We start from the raw sequence: 21,477 nt of genomic DNA, 5'->3' as shown, positions 1-21,477 counted from the left end.
TATTTATTTATTTATTTTGAGACAGAGTCTTCCTCTGTCACCCAGGCTGGAGTGCAGTGGCTTGATCTTGGCTCACTGCAGCCTCCGCCTCCCAGGTTCCAGCAATTCTCCTGCCTCAGCCTCCCAGGTAGCTGGGATTACAGGCACGTGCCACCATGCCTGGCTAATTTTTTTGTATTTTTAGCAGAGACGGGGTTTCACCATGTTGGCCAGGCTGGTCTCAAACTCCTGACCTCAGGTGATCCACCCATCTTGGCCTCCCAAAGTGCTAGGATTACAGGCATGAGCCACTGTGCCCAGCCTATGTCTTTGTCAGCAGTGTGAAAATGGACTAACACACCCACCCATGCACCTTCCTTGGGAATTTTTCCCACCTAACTGGGCCCTGGCCTCAAAGGTGGTCACTGGCAACTTAGCCAGTTGCCACTTTACTCTTCTTAGGCTCTACAGAGCACTCCAAACTCAAAGCTCACCATACAAACAAAATTTCGAACAACATTTTGGGGTCTTTTTTATTAATTAAGATGTTTTAGAAAATTTCTTTAAAATTGTTTAATGCAGGGCCAGGTCCGGTGGCTCATGCCTGTAATCCCAGCACTTTGGGAGGCCAAGGAGGGCGGATCACAAGGTCAGGAGATGGAGACCATCCTGGCTAACACAGTGAAACCCCGTTTCTACTAAAAATACAAAAAAATTAGCTGGGTGTGGTGGTGGGCACCTGTAGTCCCAGCTACTCAGGAGGCTGAGGCAGGAGAATGGTGTGAACCCGGGAGGCGGAGCTTACAGCGAGCCGAGATTGCACCACCGCACTCTAGCCTGGGCAACAGAGCAAGACTCCACCTTAAAAAAAAAAAAAATTGTTTAATGCATCCAAGTTAAATGAACACCTCTTCCCTAAAACAGAGCTGTATAAAGGAAGTCAAGGTTCATATTTTAGCAGTCTACAGTTAGAAAGCTATTTAAAGGTTTTCCTCTGCTTGATTTCTGTGGTTTATCTGGCAAGTCCACACATAGGACAATGCTTACTAAGTGCTTGCTGGATGAATAAATCAATCAATGAGCTTTCTATATCATCATTTTATTATTTGGGTTTTATCTTTGATATTTTCTTCTGATTGCAATAACTTATCCATCTGGCATTTTCAGGCAATTAAATGTTTAAATAGGTACAACTTCCTGCCAACTGAAGCACACCAGCTTAAAGCCCAGAACTAGCTATGTTTTAATTATCAGGATGAAATTATTTATAAGTGTATATTTTCCAATTTTGGCAAATAGCATACATATGAATACAATTTTATCTCTTCTTTATAAGTCACAGTCATTGCAAATATCACTTATTGCATTGTGCTACAATACCATAAACTGCTTTTGTCTCTACATCCTCAGGTTATCACTGTTTAATGCTGTATCAGCTATCTGGAATTTTTAATTTTTAACCTGTGTCCATGAAAGTGACCTAACTGCTATTGCTTGTATTTTACATAAAATAGATAAGTACCTTTTACATGACGGTATGAAACCCTCTTTCTTTCTATTTCTACATATGACCCATCCATTTACTAGGCCAGGACTACAACAGGCAAAAAGGGATTAAGACAAGAGCAAGCCGAGACCCCATAGAGAAAGTTTCTATTTCAAGGATTTTGTCTATATTTCAAAAGATTAAGGTTACTAGAAACTTTTAACTTCATAGAAATGAAGGATTACTGTATATATTGTTCATTTGAATCACAGTTCAGCATAAATAAGAAACTGCATTCTACTGTCTTTGAGTCTGCCAGATTACCTGCATTTAGCATTTAAACTCTGTGCAACTTTGCTTTTCAATTTACATGATACTATCCATCCTTACCAGAACGTGCATTTCATATGCAGTTAGCGACAGAAAATTCATGACGGACAGAGTTAGCTTACATAATTTGCTTTCATAACTGAGAGTTATTTGAACATAATCCCAATTAAAATTAATGATTCATTTATAGTAAGGGAAGGGAAGAAATACCAATCCACCTGAAATTCTTGCCTTTAATATATTTCTTCTATAATTCAAATAATATTTATTGACTCTTTCTCTAGACCCTGGAGAAACACAGGAAAAAATGATTTTTTCTGGCCTTAAGAAGCTTGGTATATTTGGAGAAGAAAAAATTTAAAAACAATCCAATAACAGTAAAAAGTACCATGAGAGAGGCAGATGCATGTTGCTTGGAGAGCAAAAGGAAAGATAGGTAAGTCTCTTAGGGAAGACTGCCAGAGGAAGTGGTATTTGAGCTGAATCTCAAAGAGATTGCTGCTGCCAGGTGAAGGAGGTGAGGAGAACATTCTCTCGGTGAAAATAGCTGTGGGCAATGTAGGAGGCAGCTGGAGGACGCCAGACGAGTGCTGCTACAAACCTGCATGGATGTCTTTAGGCTCCGTAATCACCACAGACCCCACCAGGGTCCTGCCACTCCCAGAAGGCTTCTGAGTTTGCCCCTGCTGGCAGGAGAAATTGCAGGGGAGAGGGAAGATGGAGAGGCCACCTGGCCAGCTCACAGAACGTGGGGCCATGGAAAAAGAAGGAATCTGTACCTGATCCTGGGGGCGCCAGAGAACCACTGACCAGTTTTAAGATAAAGAAAGATAAGATTAGGCATACCTTTCATTAAGACCTCCCTGGCAGCAATGAAGAGAGTAAATCTGAGGCACAAAGAACAATGCTGGGAGCTCAGTTAGTAGGTTGTTTCCCTAGTCCGTGTTAATGAGCACAATTCTCAGAGCCAAAGCACAGCTGCTGGATATAGAGATGGGGGAGGCATTGGAGATCTAGTAAGGAGACAGGATTTACAGTGCTTAGGAATTGATTGAAAAGAGGGAAGTGTTGAAGATGGCTTGGGCAAATGGAGGCAGATTACCACCATGACTGAAGCAGGAGAGGGACAAATTTGAGCAGATGTCATTTCAGTTTTGAGTGTATTTTGGTGTTCACGGACCATGCAGGTGAAGCTGTCCAGCAGGCAGTTAGATGGCTTCCAATTTACATTACCATACTCAGGTGCAATATTTCATTTTGTTTGGTCATGGCTGTTTTATTGTGTTTGTTTGTTTGTTTGTTTTGAGAGGGAGTCTCTGTCACCCAGGCTGGAGTACAATGGTGTGATCTTGGCTCACTGCAACCTCTGCCTCTCAAATTCAAGCGATTCTCCTGCCTCAGCTTCCTGGGTAGCTGGGATTACAGGCACACATCACCACACCTGGCTAATTTTTTGTATTTTTAGTAGAGATGGAGTTTCACCATGTTGCCCAGGCTGTTCTTGAACTTCTGACCTCAAGTGATCCACCCACCTCAGCCTCCTAAAGTGCTGAGATTATAGGCATGAGCCACAATATCTGGCCTGTTTTTGGTTTTTTGTTTGTTTGTTTGTTTTGAGACAGGGTCTCACTCTGTCACCTAGGCTGAAGTGATATGATCTCAGCTCACTGCAACCTCCACCTCCCAGGCTCAAGCTATCCTCCCATCTCAGCCTCCCAGGTAGCTGGGACCACAAGTGTGTGCCACCATGCCCAGCTAAATTTTGTGTTTTTTGTAGAGATGGGGTTTCGCCATGTTGCCCAGGCTGGTCTTGAACTCCAGGGCTCAAGCGATCCACCTGCCTCAACATCCCAAAGTGCTGGGATTATAGGTGTGAGCCACCAAACCCAGCCAATATTTCTTTACAAAATCAAATTTTCCACCATCACACCTTTACAGACATCTAATAGAAAAAAGCTCCCTTCACTCTCCCAGACTTCTCAAATCTATCCCCTATTTCCATTCACAAAACCACTACTTGGTTCAGATCTTTATTATCTTCTGAACTGGGCTAGTCTGAACTGGACTATCTAACTGGACCAGTCAGGGAGCCACCAACTGGGCTCCCTACCTTCCCTCAGCTGTGTCCAACCCTTGGAAGGCAAGGACTTTTTTGCTTATCTGTGGTGGCAGATACCTCAAAAATTATGCATGGTTGTTTTTTGTTTGTTTTGTGTGTGTGTGTGTTTTTGTTGTTGTTTGTTTGTTTTAGCTTATCAGCTATCACTACTGTTAGTGTATTTTATGTGTGGCCCAAGACAATTCTTCTTCTTCCAATGTGGCTCAGGGAAGCCAAAAGGTTGGACACCCCTGCTACCCTCTAAGCCAGTCTGACTTGAGAGAAATCTTTCTTTTACTCAAAAACCTTCTCTGGCTTCCCATTACCTACGCAGTGAAGCCTGAGTCATTAGACTGACCTATCTCGATCATTCCTATACCTGCCTCCAGTGCTATCTCACGCCTTTGGTTTCGCCAAGCATCATGTCCCAGGCTCCCTGCACCTCATTCATTTCCTGAGCCATCTTTTCACACCTCCATTTCTTCTTTGTTCCTGCTATTCTTTCTGCCTCAAATTCCTTCCCACCTCTTCTGCCTGACAAATTCCTACTCATTCTTTAATGCTCCCCTCTTCTGTGAAGATGGCTCACTTACCACACAGAAAAAAAGTCATTGCTCCTTTTTCCACGTTTCTGTCAAATTTTATACCTGTCTCCATCATGGCACTAATTGTACTATTTGCACTAATTGCACTATTTGCACTAATTGCACTATTGCACCATTGTACTATTGCACCAAGTGCACTAATTGCACTATTGTACTATTACGCCCCGATCTCCCTGTCTCATCTGCTAGACTTGATTTTCCACAGACACCTTTGGCACATCTTTGCATATCCAACCTCAATGCAGGCATGACGATTCCTCAATGTTTTAAGTACAGAAGAATGAAAAGGAATATGTTACTTGGGTGTAGATGTTTCAACTTTAGAGCATTTTTCATGCCAAATTTGGCATGGAGGCTCTTGAGCCTGTGTGCCTCCCTTTCCCTTCCCACACTCCCTCCTACAGACTCTTTCAGTCCATACTTTCCCCCCCATCCTGTCCAGCAAAACCTTTCTTTGATCTTGTTTTTCACAGCCACTGCCTCATGCCTCTCTTCTCTTTGGTCAGCAGACTTCACACTGGTCTACTAGGAGGTCGCTCCCCTTCCTCTCAAGTCTCCCCTCAGCACAAACAAACTGGCTTTTGCTCTCCACCGCTCCACCAAAACTGCCTCTCAAAGATCACTGACTGTCTCCCCACATTCGAATCCTCAGTGCGGGCTCCTTCTCTTCCCGTTTAACTCTCCTCTCCCACTGGGTTATCAGTGCCATTGTTTCCGAGACCCTCCATGCCACAATCTCAGCTCCACGGGGACATCACGCTATCTTTCTAAAATACTGCAATGTGGCCTGGCACGGTGGCTCACACCTGTAATCCCAGCACTTTGGGAGGCCGAGGCGGGCAGATCGTGAGGTCAGGAGATCGAGACCATCCCAGCTAACACAGTGAAACCCCATCTCTACTAAAAATACAAAAAATTAGCCGGGCGTGGTGGCGGGCGCCTGTAATCTCAGCTACTTGGGAGGCTGAGGCAGGAGAATGGTGTGAACCCGGGAGGCAGAGGTTGCAGTGAGTCGAGATCACGCCACTGCACTCCAGCCTAGGCGACAGAGCGAGACTCTGTCCCAAAAAAATAGAAATAATAAACATAAACATAAAATAAAATAAAATACTGCAATGCTCACACTTACCACACTTCATATTCTACAGAGTAAAGAACACTCCATCTTCATAGTCTAAGCCATTCCAGTCTTTTCCCTTGCCACAGATCCACCAAGAATAACATGTTCCAGCCATGGAGGATTCACCATTTTGAGTCCTCTGAATATACTATGCACTTGCCAGATTTCATGCCTTTCTTCAAACTGTTTCCCCTACAGTATCTGTCTCCTCTCTCCACTATAATCTGACCTATCTTTCAAAAATGAACTTAATTATCTCCTCTCCTATAAAATCTTCCCTTTATCTGGTAGTTCCTACAGCGCTTTATTAATTCAATACATATAACACGTATAAACTTATAGTACAGCAAATTATCTGAGTATCTGTCTCCCCTATTGAATTATGAGCCCTTTAAGATCAGGAACTGTGTATTATTCATATTTTAGCTTGCCAGACCTTTAGGACCTCATATATGGTAGGCATTCAATAAATACTTGTTGAGTTTAATTAAATTAATTTGAATCAAGGTAGCTCCAAACCCATTGTTCCTTGAAATTGACTTAACCAATTAAGTCCAGGACTTAACCAAACTAAATACTGTAAAATTCAGGATGTTTTCAGGTAAAATTTTATACTACAACAGATGCTTCCACTCATGGACATGCCCTCCGTCATTACTTTTTGTTTCTCAAAATTCAAGTTGTCTCGCAAAACACCTCCAGAAACCAGCTCTGCCTCCAGGTGTGTCAGCTGACCCTGAAGAGTCTCCAACATATTCTCTGCTTTCTGGGCCCTCTGGAGAGCTTTCTGGTGAAACCCAGACTCCTTTCCCAACTGTTCAACAAGCTCAGATATTTGGGCTTCAAGCTGGGAGACCATCTGGAAACAAAGAAACAGATCAAGAATAAGCCTTGTTTCAGATGCAAGGAAGTGTTCACATCTACTGCTCTGCCTAAGCAGCATAACTGTTTATGATACCAACTTCCAGATTATTTGTAAAAATCCCATTTAAAATATGTAATTGATAGCTGTATTTGCGTCTGTTTGAAATAATCTACTTTCATTATTGAATTAAATTTTTCGATTGGTATTTTTAATTTTTATATAATTCTTTTATCAGGTTAATCAATAAAAATTTATGGATAACATTTACTTACCCCAAAACTATTGCTAAGAGTTTCAAAGTTTAGTAGGAAAAAGAATTAAGACAAAAAGTACTGTAAAAATCTACAAAGAGTCATTCCCCAGAAAAATTATTTCACCATTTTGAGTTGACTTAAGATTAGACAGTGAGTTAATCTTGGTAGGTAACATTGAGGTATTACAGGGAATTCATGTACAGATACATGCTTTTTCAAACTTTTTTCAGCTTTCTATTGAAGATTGGTTACCTATGCCCTAAACTCCAGGGATGCTGACTCTACACTACATAGTTATAGAGTAATACCATTTTTGCACTGGAGAGGTCAACATCTCTTTAATATGGTGACTCTAAATAAGGTCAGTGTCAATGTACAAGAGAGCAGGGGAATCTGAGTACCGTCCCATGTTAAAGTCCCTCCAGGCTCTCCACAACCCACCTGATTTGCCCAATGCTCCCATCCTTCCCGGGAGTTCCTCTTTTTGTCCTGATCATTCCCTTAAACCAAGAGTGCAAGTTTACCAAGGACCTCAGGGACACTCTCAGAAAACTCAAACTGATTTTACTAAATCCAGTTGCATAAAATGTTGAATTCAATAAAACCACCAAGCCTAGGGTGATAAATTTGTTTTCTTTCGATGGTTTATTTTGGAAGAGAAGAGGGAAAACATAGTATTTACATAACAGTACAGTACCATTCTCACAGAAATGGAAACATCCTGACTGTTTCAGATTTTTACTGTCTAAATTTTTAAAAAGAAAACAATTTCTGTTTGCCCATCTATAAACAGCCATGCTTAAACACGTAACCTGCCTTTAAACTTTTTGAAAGGCTATTATATGGGAGAACAAAAGGATTTGTTCTGAGTTACCCTTGGAGCCTATATTGAGAACCAATAGGTATAAATCAGAGAAGAAATTCCATATTTATGAAAGGAAAATGTTTTCCCCAGTTCCTATAATTATAAAGTAAGATATCCCCATAAAATTTCTTTTAACCACAAAAAGTATAAACAAGCAAAAAACAATCCCCTGTAATGCCACCACCCAGAGGCAAAAGCCATTAATATTTTTAAATAATTCGTTTTTGTGTATTGTTAAAATATATTTGAAATATTATACATGCAATTTCATGTCTTTGTTTTTACCTAATTATTCTCATGCCGTTTGAAATTCTTAATTAACATTTTAATGGCTGCATTAAGAATTCATCATGAGAATATGTCATCATTCACTTAAGCATTCCTTTATAAGAAAGGAAAAACTCTTCCCTGTGAGGTCTGAGAAAAAAAATTAAAAATAATAAATAATCAAAATAAAGAAGAAAGGGAAAACTTTACAATGATTACAGCTGTGTAAAGACACTGTCCAGTAGGGAGTGGATTCCCAGTCACTGAAGATGGCCGGAAATTGGCTAACTACAGGCACATCTCACTTTATTGCACTTACTTTATTGCTCTTCGCAGATATTTTAGTTTTTCACAAATTGAAGGTTTGTGGCAACCCTGCATTGAGCAAGTCTATCAGCGTCATTTTTCTGACAGCACACGCTCACTTTGTGTCCCTGTGTCACATTTCGGCAATACTAGCAATATTTCAAACGTTTTCATTACTATGATATCTGTTATGGTGATCTGTGATCAGAGATCTTTGATGTTACTTTTGCAGTGTTTGGGGTGCCACAAACCACTCCCATATAAGTCAGTGAACTTAAATGATAAATGTGTACGTTCTGACTTTTCCACTAACTGGCTGACCCCACTTCCTCTCCTTGGGCCTCCCTATTTCCTGAGACACAACAATATTCACATTAAGCCAGTTAATAACCTTACAATGGCCTCCAAGTTTTCAAATGAAAGGAAGAGTCAGGCTGGGCATAGTGGCTCACGCCTGTAATCCCAGCACTTTGGGAGGCCAAAGTGGGTGGATCACCTGAAGTCAGGAGTTCAAGACCAGCCTGGCCAACATGGCGAAACCCCATCTCTACTGAAAATACAAAAATTAGCTGGACGTGATGGCTCATGCCTGTAGTCCCAGCTACTTGGAAGGCTGAGGCAGGAGAATCACCTGAACCTGGGAGGCAGAGGTTCTAGTGAGCCAACATCACGCCACTGCACTCCAGCCTAGGTGACAGAATGAGACTCCATCTCAAATAAAAAAAAACAAAGGAAGAGTCGCACTTCTCTCATTTTAACTCAAAAGCTAGAAATGACTAAGCTTAGTAAGAAAGGCATGTTGAAATCTGAGATCGGCCAAAAATTGGGCCTCTTACTCCAATTAGCCAAGTTGGGAATAGAAAGGAAGCATTCTTGAAGGAAATTAAAAGTGCTACTCCAGGCCAGGCACGGTGGCTCACGCCTGTAATCCCAGCACTTTGGGAGGCCAAGGTGGGTGGATCACCTGAGGTCAGGAGTTCAAGACTAGGCTGACCAGTATGGTGAAACCCCATCTCTACTAAAAATACAAAAATTAGCCAGGCGTGGTGGCAGGCGCCTGTAGTCCCAGCTACTCAGGAGGCTGAGACAGGAGAATCACTTTAACCCGGGAGGCAGAGGTTGCAGTGAGCTGAGATTGCGCCATTGCACTCCAGCCTGGGTGACAGAGCAAGACTGTCTCAAAAAAAAAAAAAAAAAAGTGCTACTCCAGTAAATACACTGATACAGTGTGGATATTTGTCCTCTCTAAATCGCATGTTAAAATTTGATCCTCACAGTTGGAGGTGGGCCTAGTGGGAGATGTTTGGTTCATGGAAGCAGATCCTTCATGAATGACTTGGTGTCATTCTCACAGAATTGAGTGACTGCTCACTCTTAGTTCCCATGAGATCTGGTTGTTGAAAAGAGCCTGGCACCTCTTCCTCTCTCTCCCTTTCTTTCTCTCTGGCCATGTGATGCCTGCTCCGCTTCATCTTCTGCCATGAGTGAAAGTTTCTTGAGGTTCATTACCAGAAGTAGATGGCACTGTGCTTCTTGTATAGCCTGCAGAACCATGAGCCAAATAAACCTCTTTTCTTTATAAATTACTCAGCCTCAGGTATTCTTTTATGGCAACACAAAAGGACTAAGACACACACAAATGATAAGAAAAAAAAACAGCCTTATTGCTGATATGGAGAAAGTTTGAGTGGTCTGAATAGACATCAAACCAGCCATAACATTCCCTTAAGCCAAAGCCTAATCCAAAGCAAGGCCCTAACTCTCCTTAAATCTATGAAGCCTAAGAGAGGTGAAGAAGCTGCAGAAGAAAAGTTTGAAACTAGTAGAGATTGATTCATGAGATTTAAAGAAAGAAGCCATCTCCATAACATAAAAGTACAAGATAAAGCAGTAAGTGCTGATGTAGAAGCTGAGGCAAGTTATCCACAAGATCTAGCTAAGATCATTCATGAAGGTGGCAACACCAAACAACAGACTTTCAATGTAGGCAAAACAGCCTTCTATGGGAAGAGGTTGCCATTTAGGACTTTCATAGCTAAAGAGGAGAAGTCAATGCCTGCCTTCAAAGCTTCAAAGAACAGGCTGACTCTCTGGTTAGAGGTTAATGCAGCTGGTGACTTGAAGTTGAGGCCAGTGCTAATTTACCATTCTGAAGACCCTAGGCCCCTTAAGAAATACGCTAAATCTATTCTGACTGTGCTCTAGAAATGGAACAGCAAAGCTGGATGACAGCACATCTGTTCACATAAAGTTTTACTGAATATTTCAAGTTGAGACCTATGGCTCAGTAAAAGGTTCCTTTCAAAATATTACTGCTCATTGACAACATACCTGGTCACCCACGAACTCTGATGGAGATGTACAAAGAGATGAATGTTGTCTTCACAGCTACTAACACAGCATTCATTCTGCAGCCCATGGATCAAGGAGTAAATCTGACTTTAAAGTCTTATTATCTAAGAAATATACTTCATAAGGCTACAACTGCCATAGAGAGTGATTTCTCTGATGGATCTGGGCAAAGTAAATTGAAAACCTTCTGGAAAGGATTCACTACTCTTGATACCATTAAGGACATTCATAAATCACAAGAGGAGGTCAAAATATCAACATCATAGGTGTCATCTGTGAGATGATTCTGAGGGGTTCAGGACTTCAGTGGAGGAAGTAACTGCAGATGTGGTGGAAATAGCAAGAGAACTAGAATTAGAAGTGGAGCCTAAAGATGTGACTGAATTGCTGTAACCTCATGATCAAACTTGAATGGAAGAAGAGTTGCTTCTCATGGGTGAGCAAAGAAAATTATTGAGATGAAATTTACTCCTAGTGAAGATGCTTGAACATTATTGAAATGACAATAAGCATTTAGAATATTACATAAATTTAGCTGACAAAAAAGCAGCAAGGTTTGAGAGGATTGACCTCAATTTAGAAAGAAGTTCTGCTGTTGGTAAAACGCTATCAAATAGCTCACATGCTACAGAGAACTCTTTTGAGAAAAAAAAGAGTCAACTGTTGTTTTCAACTACATTGTTGTCTTATTTTAAGAAATTGCCACAGCCACCCAACCTTCAGGAACCATCACTCTGATCAGCAGTAACCATCAACATTACAGCAAAACCCTCCACCAGCAAAAAGATTATGACTTGCTGAAGGCTAAGATGATTGTTAGCACTTCTTAGCAATAAAGTATTTTTAATTAAAGTATCTATATTGTTTTTTAGATATAGGGTTATTGCACACTTAATAGACTACATAGTCTAGTATAAACATAACTTTTATATGCACTGAGAAACCAAAAAAAAAATTGTGTGACTCACTTTATTGTGACCCTTGCTTTGTCACAGTGGTCTCTGAGGTATGCTTATACCAATTAAGAATGTTGCAATGCAGATTGAAGTGCTACATGAGGAAGGTTAGACCACCTGAGCTCTAAACTCTTCAATCCTGTGCTTCCATGGCTCTCAAGCTTCCAGACCTATAATTCAATTAATTTAACACTTCTGTATGTGTGCTTGAAATTAGATATTTGATGGTAAGCTATTCAGAGCCACATCCAAGGAATTACATTTACCAAGGAAATTTTTAGTGTCATCCCAGAACATGAAGCTCTGAGAAACCTCATTTCTTATTTCCTACCTTTCCTGCTTACCAATAATAAAAAATCTACTGATACATTCATAGCTATATTAGTAAGTATAACTTACTAACATAGCAGATAAATCTGATCTTAACGCAAGAGAAACAGTGTTTATCTTGGTATAACAAACAATGTAATCTACAGAAAAATGTCCACAAGATGCTGCCTCCCAAGGGACTGATTTGCATTATTAGAAGTATAGCACATCAGGAGATGTGGTTTCACGTTGGACTGCAAACAGGAAGTGAGTATTTCTACCTGAAGACCCTTCAACATCTCCTATACCACAAATGACATAGCGGAGAGAATGAAACCAAAGAGAAAACTGATTCAATAAACCTCAGGCGGAGAGAGGGAGAACTGTGTGATCAGTTAGCCATAGTCAGCACACCACCGACTTTACTGGAAAAAAGCAAGCCTTCTGTAGACATCAATCAGTATGGTCTCCATTCTGAAGCTGATGCCCAGAGTAACTGCAGTAAGTTAGACTAAGGGAGTGATACTGACCCTAAAGGAAGATGTAAGCATCTGACGTAGACCAGAGTGCAGGACGGGGGCTTTGGAGTCAGATAGCCCTGGTTTCAATTTCCCCTGTACCACTTACCAGCAGGTTAACTGAAGCAAGTAACTAATCTCTCTGAAATTCGTAGACTTTGCTATGAAGACTCAATGAGCTGATTTAGATAATTTGACCCCCACAGTATTTCACACCATATTGAAGTTCAACACATCGTGTCCATTTCCGTCATCAGGGTTACTGCTCCAGTGCATGGGTTCCGTCAATCCTATGCTGTCGCCATGAGGAGCTAAAGAACCCTCCAGGAATTGTCCTATGTCATGTTTCTCAAACTATTTTCAGCATAGTCTTTCTCTCAACCAGAAGTCTTTCCAGGAAGAACAAATAAGGGACAAATGTGTTTGAATCAAAGGCAAGAAGGTCTCTCTTGCATCTTCACCCCATCTGGACCTGAGGGTGCTCTACAGAGCCTTGAGACTCAGCGAAGTGCGACTTTAAAACCACTAATACGTAGATCGCTGAAATTTGCAGGGGATACCTGCCATGCCAAGATTCTTGTGTCCAGAGAGAAGAAAACAGCTGAGAGCCCTCCTGCACTCTATCAGATCACAGAACGTAGCTTCAGAAGCTTATTTAGGTGTCAGTGCATATGACACCACTAAGTTTTTTTCTAACTAAATTTAGATAAATTAATTCAAATAAATTAACTTTCCATTCTGACTTATTCTTGGGAACATCGAATGCCAGTGCCTGAGTGAACATATGTGCTCCACCAAAACCGTAAACTTGTGCTTTTTTTCACACCAAAAAGTCTAAACAATAAATAAGCCTTTCTTTCTTTTCTTTTCTTTTTCTTAGGATCATTTCTTAACATATACCTGATATTCTATGGGACAAAATGCACCAGATATTTCAACACTAGAGGTGGGCGGTGGGGGGTGAGGGGTGAAGAATACATACCTTTAAACAAAAAAGATATTTTTTTGTTTGTGCTTTTTTTTTTAAACAAAAAGCACAATATAGTTAAAGAATAAGCTGCATGGTTTTTAGAATAAAGTCATAATGCCCTAAAAGATTTAATTCACTCCCCAGGGACTACTATGCATTGATTTCACCAGAGAGACATTTTTGTCCTAAAATTAAACCAAATAGAAGCCAAAAAGTTCTACACTGAAGAAAGAGCCACTTGGGTCACTTAAAGTCCAGTTCCTTTTAGACATAAACTCTTTTCCAATTATTCAAGCTATAATTTTCACTTGGGGAATATGTAAGTTATCAGGTACTAGAAAGTGTCGACCAAATCCTCCTTCCCTTCTGTCGGCTTGTGTGGCCAGCACTGTTGACTGGCTAACCCTATCCCACCTCCTCTGTTCATCTCAACTTTTGTTTTGAGTTAAATTAGGTCCCCCCAAAAAAAGATATGTTGAAGCCCCCCAGTACCTCAGAATGTGACTTTCTTTGGAAATCGGGTCTTTAGAGTGGTGATGAAGTGAAAACGAGGTCCCTAAGGTGGACCCTAATCCCAGATGACTGGGGTCCTTATAAGAGGGGAAATTTGGACACAAAGACCGACATGCATAGAGGAAGGCAATGTGAAGACACAGGAAGAACACTATCCCTACAACAAAGAATGCAATGCCTGAGGCCCGCAGAAGCTAGGAGTGAGGCATGGGACAGACTCTCCCTCACAGCCCTCAGAAGGAACCAACCCTACTGACACCTTGATCCCAGACTTCTCATCTCCAGAACTGTGAGGCAAGAACTTTCTGTTATTTAAGCCGCCCAGTTGCGGTACTTTGTCATAGCAGCCCCAGGAAACTCATATAACTGGAGAGGCTGGAAAAGCTGAAACTTCCATCTGTTCACTCTCTCAGATGCCTCTGTAGCCCGGAACAACCACGCAACATAATTTTGGACAATGAAACGTCCCAAATGGAAGTGTGCTAGTGCTTCTGGGAAGATGCTCACTTTAGTAGGTGGCAGGGTTAAGAACAGAGCAGGAGAATGATAATCGGGCTCTGAAATCAGAATGGGGAGGAGGGGGCTGTGAAGCACATCTCCAGTCCTTTACAGCAGAGATCACCAGCCTTTTTGTCACCAGAGACTGGTTTCGTGGATGACAATTTTTGTGTCAGAATGAAACTGTTCCACCTCAGATCATCAGGGATTAGATTCTCATAAGATGCATGCAACCTAGATCCCTCGCATGCACAGTTCGCAATAGCGTTCACGTTCCTATGAGTATCTAATGCCGCTGCTGATCTGACAGGAGGTGAACTCAGGCAGCAATGCTCGCTCGCCCACTGCTCACCTCCTCCTGTGCAGCCTATTTCCTACTAGGCCATGCACTGGTGCGGGGGCGCAGCCAGAGGATTGGAGACCCTTGCTTTATAGCATCAGGGGGGGTCCACACAGCTCCCACAGAGCACCTGGACCAGCAAACACCTCAAGGAACGAAATAAAGCCTTAGGTGTACCTAAAGCAGAACAGGAAAAATGTCCAGATAGAGGTGAAGAAGAAAACAAAATTGCCTCAAAATTCTGAAGTAAAATCTGAAAATGTCGTAACTTTCTGTCATTGTGCAAGAAGTCATTATTTCATAAACAACTGCTATGGTGTCCTGAAATTCCAAGGCTAAGTAACATCTAAATACTCATTTAGAATTCGTGGGAACCTGGCAGTAGAACATTCCTCTAAGACAGTGGTTTTCAACTGGGGGCAATTTTGACCCCCGGCGGACATTAGGCAGTCTCTAAAGACATCTGTGGTTGTCACAAACTGGGAAGGGGAGTGCTACTAGCGGGTAGAGGCCAAGGACGCCGCTCAAAATCCTGCAATGCACAGGACTGGCCCCCACAGCAAAAAATTATCCAGTCCAAAACGTCAATAGTTCTGAGGATGAAAAACCTTGCTCTAAGATATAGTAAAGCTTCTAAAAAGAAGATTAGATCTTGCCAGAAGCAGATATGCAAGGAACAAGTAGAAATGACATGCTGTAAAAGTGTGGGTGGTGTCCTGAATTCTACTGAGAATTGCAAACACAGGAGGGGAAAAATGGATAGCACAGGGGTAAACAAGACAAGCAACGTTCGGGAAGCAGGAGCCGGCCTGAAGCGGAGAATCTGCCAAGCTGAGCCTGAACCCGCCGTTGAGACTTCACATCAGAATTACTCAGCCACTGACTGTGTGTGTAGCCATGGCAGCTGGCAGGGACATGCAGCCTCCTCAACAAACAGATTCATCAATTTGTAAAGCTCCCATTCTTTAGAAACATTTCTAAGACAATATATGAAATCCATTTTCTCCTGATTTTACTTGAAGATGAGTCACACAAGACACCAGCTATATGCTTGATTTCAGGCTTTTAAATAGGGAGGGCAGCTATTGAAAAAAATTACAGGGTAGGAATGGCAGACAAAGGCACTAAAAAGACTCTGAATCATTCTAATTTTTACGGGGAGTGGGAGAAAGCATACCCAGCTTAACCAATTTACATCATTTGGCTTTAGAAAATAAACATATACATCATGCTGATAATTATGTGCCTTGTTTCACATTCAGGGATTAAAGTAGTTTTAAGAAACTACTTGAAAATATAGAAGTGGAAAGCAATAAAATGAAATGGCAAAAAAAAAAATTAGCTATTGAAGTACAGATGCTCCTCGACTAATGGTGAGGTTGTGTCCCGACAAAGACGTGTTAGTTGAAAGTTTCTTAAGTCAGAAATGCATTTAATATACCTAACCCACCGAACATCATGGCTTCGCCTACCCTACCTTAAAAGTGCTCAGAACACTTACATTGGCCTATATTTGGGCAAAATCATCTAACACAAAGCCTATTTTATAATAAAGTATTGAAAGTCTCATGTAATTTGTTGAATACTGAAAGTGAAGAACAGGATGGCTGCATGCACACTCAAACTGTGGTTTCCACTGAATGTGTATCCCTTTCACACCATCGTCAAGTTGAAAATTTTTTAAATTAAATTTTCATGAGCTGGAAATCGTCTGCATATTTGTTGCCATTTAAGGAAATGACTTAATGAAGCTTATTTCCAAACCTATAAATCATTTTCTTAATCAAGTACCTCCATGTAAACTGAGTCACAAGAAAAACTAAGTTATTCGCGGAGACCTCTACACATTAGAGTGGAGGACAGCCAATGAGCACTCCACATTTTATCTCCACAAAGAGATAGAAAATGCACTTGGCAGCCAGGCACGGTGGCTCACGCCTATAATCCCAGCACTTTGGGAGGCCGAGGCGGGTGGATCACAAGGTCAAGAGATCGAGACCATCCTGGCCAACATGGTGAAACCCCGTCTCTACTAAAAATACAAAAATTAGCTGGGTGTGGTGGTGCATGCCTGTAGTCCCAGCTACTCGGTAGGCTGAGGCAGGAGTATTGCTTGAACCTGGGAGGCGGAGGTTGCAGTGAGCCGAGTTTGCACCACTGCACTCTGGCCTGGGCGACAGAGCGAGACTCCATCTCAAAAAAAAAAAAGAAAGAAAGAAAGAAAAGAAAAGAAAACGCGCTTGGCTAAAGGGGCCACTAAGGTTGCTCCTAGAGTATGCGCAAATTTCAGAGAATTTTTTTTTTTTGGACGGAGTCTCGCTCTGTCGCCCAGGCTGGAGTGCAGTGGCACAATCTCGGCTTACTGCAAGCTCGAATTTTGGAGAATTTTTAAAGGGAATTTACTATCACTCAAGGAAATTGACAGATGCAACCCTGAACTTTGAGTTAGTGATTCTTCTGAGTTTTTTAGTAACATTAAAAGATGGTAAAATGCATTTTCTCCTTTCAAGCAAGCACGACAGCAATAGAAGAAATAGTTCATAATGGAATTATACAAGGACTTTGGAGATCATTTACTTTAAAGCCTCATTAACTACGACTTCTATAATTTAGGCTTGATGATAATTTAAACAAAGCCTGCGCTGAAGTGGACTCTGCTAGGTAAAGCTTTATAGAGAAAGAGAGTTCTTGACAGTAGAAACAAGATGACAGAGTTAAACAAGCCTCAATCATATACGTGAATTAAACCATTTTTCTCCATTTGTTAGATAGGACCCCTAAAAGACTGTTCGGGCCACCAACACATTATGAAAAAGAGGAGAGAAGGAGGAAGAAGGAGAGGCAACAGCAGCAATAGTTAATATTTATTGTTGTGACTTGCCAGGCAATGAGTTAAGATCTTTATAACAATTTTTTTCATTCAATACATACATGAAACAATAACCTGATCAGCCAGATACCATTCCAGGTCTGGGAACTTTTATCTGTAATTCCAAAATCCAGGTTTTTTCATAACTCATTTACTGACAAAGCTTGGCCTGACCTGACCCAGCTGGTCAGCAAATCCTGACCCAAAATGACAAGAGGCTATTTGCGGTCTTCATTTATCCCACTTACTGTTGCTCACAGGCTTAGCTGCAGACCTGTGATTGTGATTGATGGTAGGAAACTGTCCCAGACACCACAGTGGAGGGCTGTGTAAGGCTGCACTCTGCATTACCTTTCTAAGCTCTGAAAAATTCTGAACTCAAAAACACAGTGGGCCCCAAGAGTTTCAGGTAAGGGGTCATGGAACCTGTGCTAACCCCTTTCTGTAGATAAGAAAACAAAATCTCCAAGGCCGTAAACTCAAGAACCTGCCCAAGCTCACATGGCCAGTGAGTGAGTGTACAGCAGAGACGGGATTCAGTACCAGGCAGGTCCAACTCCAGAACCTGCATCATAGTTAGATGTGGCTTGTGGGACTGCCATGCCTTTCCATTAAAATGGAAATTAATACAACCACATTTAAATTATACTTTTTTTTTAGAGACAGGATTTGCTCTGTAGCCCAGGCTGGAGTGCAGAGACGCAATCATAGCTCACTGCAGCTTCAAACTTGTGGGCTCAAGAAATTCTCCCACTTCAGCCTCCTAGGTAGCTGGGACTTAATTTTTATTTTCAGTAGAGAGAGGGGTCTCACTATATTGCTCAGACTGGTCTTGAACTCCTGGCCTCAAGTGACTACATTGGCTTCCAGATGGACTGGGGTTACAGGCCTAGGCCACCAGGCCTGGCCTTAAGTGATGCTTTTAGCTAATTGAGATAAGTCACTGATATGGTTTGGCTGTGTCTCCACCCAAATCTCATCTTGAATTGTAGCTCCCATAATCCCCACGTGTCGTGGGAGGGACCTGGTGGGAGGTAATTGAATTATGGGGGTAGCTTTTTCTCATGCTGTTCTTGTGATAGAGAATAACTCTCAGGAGATCTGATGGTTTTATAAAGGGCAGTTCCCCCGCACACTCTCTCTCTTGCCTGCCACCACGTAAGACGTGCCTTTGCTCCTCCTTTGCTTTCTGCCATGATTGTGAGGCCTCCCCAGACATGTGGAACTGTGAATCCATTAAACCTCTTTTTCTTTATAAATTACCCAGTCTCAGGTATTTCTTATAGCAGTGTGAGAATAGACTAATACAGTCACTGAGCATGCTAAATGAATGAGCTCACTGTTCTTAAGATGTCTGTAAACAGCCACGACCCACTCACCCGGTCCCTGCTTTCTTCCCGGCTGTCCATTTCTCGAATCTTCTCCAAAATGGTGTCCTCAGTGGACCCAGTCATGCTCAATCTGCCCCTAAGGAGGGCTGCGATTTTCTCCCTAAATGAGGAGTACTGGCTTTGTGAGGCTGTGACTGCATCCTGACTGGCCTTCAAACTCTTCTCCAACTCAGAAGAGCTTTTCTTCAGGAGCCTCACTTCCTGCTTTGAGGCATCCCAGACCTGCTGGCCAGCAAGCAGCCTTTCTTGGAAGATCTTAACTTCCCTTTCAAGAGCTTCTTTTGCTTCTACAGTACTGAGCAGGTCCTAAAATGATTACAGAAAGTGAAGACAATAACATTAGAAGTCAACAGGGTACACCTGCATTGGCTATAGCAAATTCATTGACTTTGCCTGCTAATGACTACAAGAGGTTGGGTTAATTACTCCTTCCATTTTTAACTCCAAGTTCCCTATAGTCTCCTCATAAAGTTATTAAATCCCAATGGTATGTCAGGAAAATTTAGGTGTCTTAAAAACAGAAAATGGGGCCAGGCGTGGTGGCTCACACCTGTAATCCCAGAATTTTGGAGGCTGAGGTGGGTGGATCGCTAAGGTCAGGAGTTCGAGACCAGCCTGGCCAACATGGTGAAACCCCACCTCTACTAAACAAAAATACAAAAATTAGCCGGGCATGGTGGCGCACACCTGTAATCCCAGCTACTCGGGAGCCTGAGGCAGGAGAATCACTTGAACCTGGGAGGTGGAGGTTGCAGTGAACTGAGATCACTCCACTGTACTCCAGCCTGGGCAACAGAACAAGACTCCATCAAAAAAAAAAAAAAAACAGAGAAGGGATATAAAATATAAAATCTGGGTTAGAAAAAAGAAGGAAACCTTGACACATAAGCCTTTTCTGTTTGGAATACTGGAAAGAGTTAATAAAAACAAATCATTGGATAACATATTAGTAGATTCAGTCCATATGTAGAATATGTTTATAGAACTATCCTTCTCAAGCTTGGTGTATACGGAAATTTATTTTTAATAAACAGTAAGCTCTCAGAGTCCTAGCTAGGCACTAACAATTATTTGAATAAAGATGCCCCCTCAATGCTATTTTAAATAATAGGGGAATATTCTCATAAAAACATCATTGCATAAAACTATTCATTGACTTCCAATATCCAATATTCATTGCATATCCCCTTGTCTCATAAAGACAATTAATGCAGAAAGAACCTGAAGAAAGGAAAAAGAAACAACTAGCCATTTGGTAGGTGGGAGGATTAAAAGTAGAGGGAAAGTATCATACTTAGAAGAATAATCTTAAAGAATATAATATGGGCTGGGCACAGTGGCTCACTCCTGTAATCCCAGCTCTTTGGGAGGTCGAGACAAAAGACTGCTTGAGCCCAGGAGTTGGAGACCAGCCTGGGCAACTTGGTAAACCCCCATCTTATATAAAATAAAATAATTAGCCATGCATGGTAGCATGTGCTATGGTCCCAGCTACTTGGGAGGCTGAGATAGGAGGATTGCTTGAGCCTAGGAATTCAAAGCTACAGTGAGCAGTAATTGCATCAGTGCACTCCAGCCTTGGTGACACAGCATGACCTTGTCTCAAAATAACAACATAAGAACATAACATGTGAAATTAGGTTCAGAAAAATAATGAAGGACATAAAGCAGGTTACCTGTGCACTTAATTCTATTTACCATAATCTAGAATGGCCCACAGAGGCACCAAAGGAGGATTTAATTTTCCCCCGGGACGGAGTTTCACTCTTGTTGCCCAGGCTGGAGTACAATGGCACAATCTCAGCTCACCACGACCTCCGCCTACTGGATTCAAGTGATTCTCCTGCCTCAGCCTCCCGAGTAGATGGGATTACAGGCACGTGCCACCACGCCCAGCTAATTTTGTATTTTTAGTAGAGACAGGGTTTCTCCATGTTGGTCAGGCTGGTCTTGAACTCCCAACCTCAGGTGATCTACCCGCCTCGGCCTCCCAAAGTGCTGGGATTACAGGCATGAGCATCTTTAAAATTGATTTTTTAAAATTATTTTTTAACATCAAGTTCCAAAATACATGAATTCACATTAAGAAATATTAAGCGGCGTGTTAACTAGCATTGCTATAGTATTGCTGCCTAGTTAACTGGTAAAAAAAAAAAAATATTAAAAATAGTATGTTAGAGGTAAAAAGCACTAAAAAGAAACACAATATTTTTAAATAACAGACTCTACATCTAAATGAGCTGATAACATTTCAGGCTGCCAGTTAAAATGCAGTCACCTCTTTTGCATTAGAACTGGGCTTTAAAAGAAATTTCTCTCCATTAACAGCTTGGAAACAGGAAAAAGAATAGCTTGAAACACTAGTTCCTATTTTTTATAGGAAACATAACATCTTATTTTTTCCATTATGGTGACTTTTTTAAAATCAAGGAAGTCTCAGGCATCAATTCGAAAGAAAAGTCACAGAGTAGATATGTAGTTAGAGAAGCCTGCCCTTTTCAGAGATGTAATAACTCAACTAATTATGGAATCTATTTTGTAAAATGCCTTTTGCTTTTCAAGGTCTTGGTTTCCCCTTTCCTTTGC

General features: G+C 41.5%; 1 protein-coding gene across 3 annotated transcripts in view; it reads right to left on the bottom strand.

The window, feature by feature from the left end:
• Positions 1 to 21,477, bottom strand: part of CCDC170 (coiled-coil domain containing 170) — a 123,493-nt gene that overhangs the window by 25,902 nt on the left and 76,114 nt on the right. For all 3 annotated transcript variants that reach the window (XM_004044843.4, XM_063707956.1, XM_055390863.2), the window contains 2 exons: positions 18,880 to 19,197; positions 6,277 to 6,477 (listed from right to left, as the gene is read on the bottom strand). In XM_004044843.4, the coding sequence (XP_004044891.1) occupies positions 6,277 to 6,477; positions 18,880 to 19,197 (519 nt within the window). The remainder of the gene's footprint in view (positions 1 to 6,276; positions 6,478 to 18,879; positions 19,198 to 21,477) is intronic.

Source organism: Gorilla gorilla, chromosome 5 (assembly GCF_029281585.2).
Source record: "Gorilla gorilla gorilla isolate KB3781 chromosome 5, NHGRI_mGorGor1-v2.1_pri, whole genome shotgun sequence".
In the NCBI taxonomy this organism is placed as follows: domain Eukaryota; kingdom Metazoa; phylum Chordata; class Mammalia; order Primates; family Hominidae; genus Gorilla; species Gorilla gorilla.
The sequence above is the reverse complement of the archived record's forward strand: the minus strand, read 5'-3'. Positions and strand labels throughout refer to the sequence as shown.